This window comes from Penaeus monodon, chromosome 17 (assembly GCF_015228065.2).
Source record: "Penaeus monodon isolate SGIC_2016 chromosome 17, NSTDA_Pmon_1, whole genome shotgun sequence".
NCBI lineage: Eukaryota > Metazoa > Arthropoda > Malacostraca > Decapoda > Penaeidae > Penaeus > Penaeus monodon.
This window is the reverse complement of record NC_051402.1, coordinates 17,969,779-17,970,729: the sequence shown is the minus strand read 5'-3', so window position 1 is coordinate 17,970,729 and position 951 is coordinate 17,969,779. Positions and strand designations below refer to the sequence as shown.

The window sequence follows — 951 nt, the reverse complement described above, 5'->3', positions numbered from 1 at the left end:
TGATGATGATGATGATGATGATGATGATAACAGTAATAATAATAATAATAATAATAATAATAATAATAATAATAATAATAATAATAGTAATAATAATAATAATGATAATGATAATGATAATGGTAATGATAATGATAATGATAATAATAATGATAATAATGATAACAGCGTTTTCGGTGGGTCTTGCAAACCTCAAGTTAAAAGGTACATGCATTTCGCTATTAGAGGAATAGGTGAAACTGACAACTCTCCAAGCAAAGTGCAAAGACAACTTTCTGGCCCTTTGTGCTTTTTCATTTTACAGTTTATCAGTTTATGAATAAGCGAAAGATCATATTCACATCATGGGAAAAAAATACTGTCTCAGTGTCTTTAAATTCTATATTCGTAGATAGAAAGTGTTTATGTACTTTGTAAGAGTCGTGCTGTTCATCCTGACAGGAGAGTGGTGCTTCCAAATGAAGAACATTGCATAAGTAAATAGAGCTATGGCAGGAACACTGGTACGTAAATCCGTTGATATGAATTGCCATTTACTTCAACATTACGTGGGTCTGTTCAAGAACCGTCTCAGGAAAGAAAGACTTCAATGCCCTTGTTCACCCTAGATGAGGAACAAACATTTCTGTAGCTTGTACATCATTATCTTGTTTAAAGCCGGCATGAAACCTAGACACGTATTCACAATGATCACTGGAAATAATATCTGTTTTAATTATCAGACTTCTGTAGCTAAAACATGGAAAAAAATACACAGTGAAAGAGAAAGCTATAACCACACCGCAGATTCACAGCCCACGAGAAAAGTTAATATGTTACTATATCAGTGGGCCAAAAAACTTCGCAGATGAATTCACTTCGAAATTCGAAAACAGCTAGAAATCTTAACAACAACTTAACACAAACCCGCGATTTTGCCGAGATTAGTCCGTGGGAATGAGTAATGCAGTT

General features: G+C 33.6%; 1 protein-coding gene across 1 annotated transcript in view; it reads right to left on the bottom strand.

Moving 5' to 3' along the window:
- Positions 1 to 599: 599 nt before the first annotated feature.
- The window catches only part of LOC119583284 (salivary glue protein Sgs-3-like), a 1,577-nt gene continuing 1,225 nt past the window's right edge, over positions 600 to 951 (bottom strand). The window contains exon 2 of the mRNA XM_037931755.1: positions 600 to 732. Coding sequence (XP_037787683.1) covers positions 600 to 732 — 133 coding nt within the window. The remainder of the gene's footprint in view (positions 733 to 951) is intronic.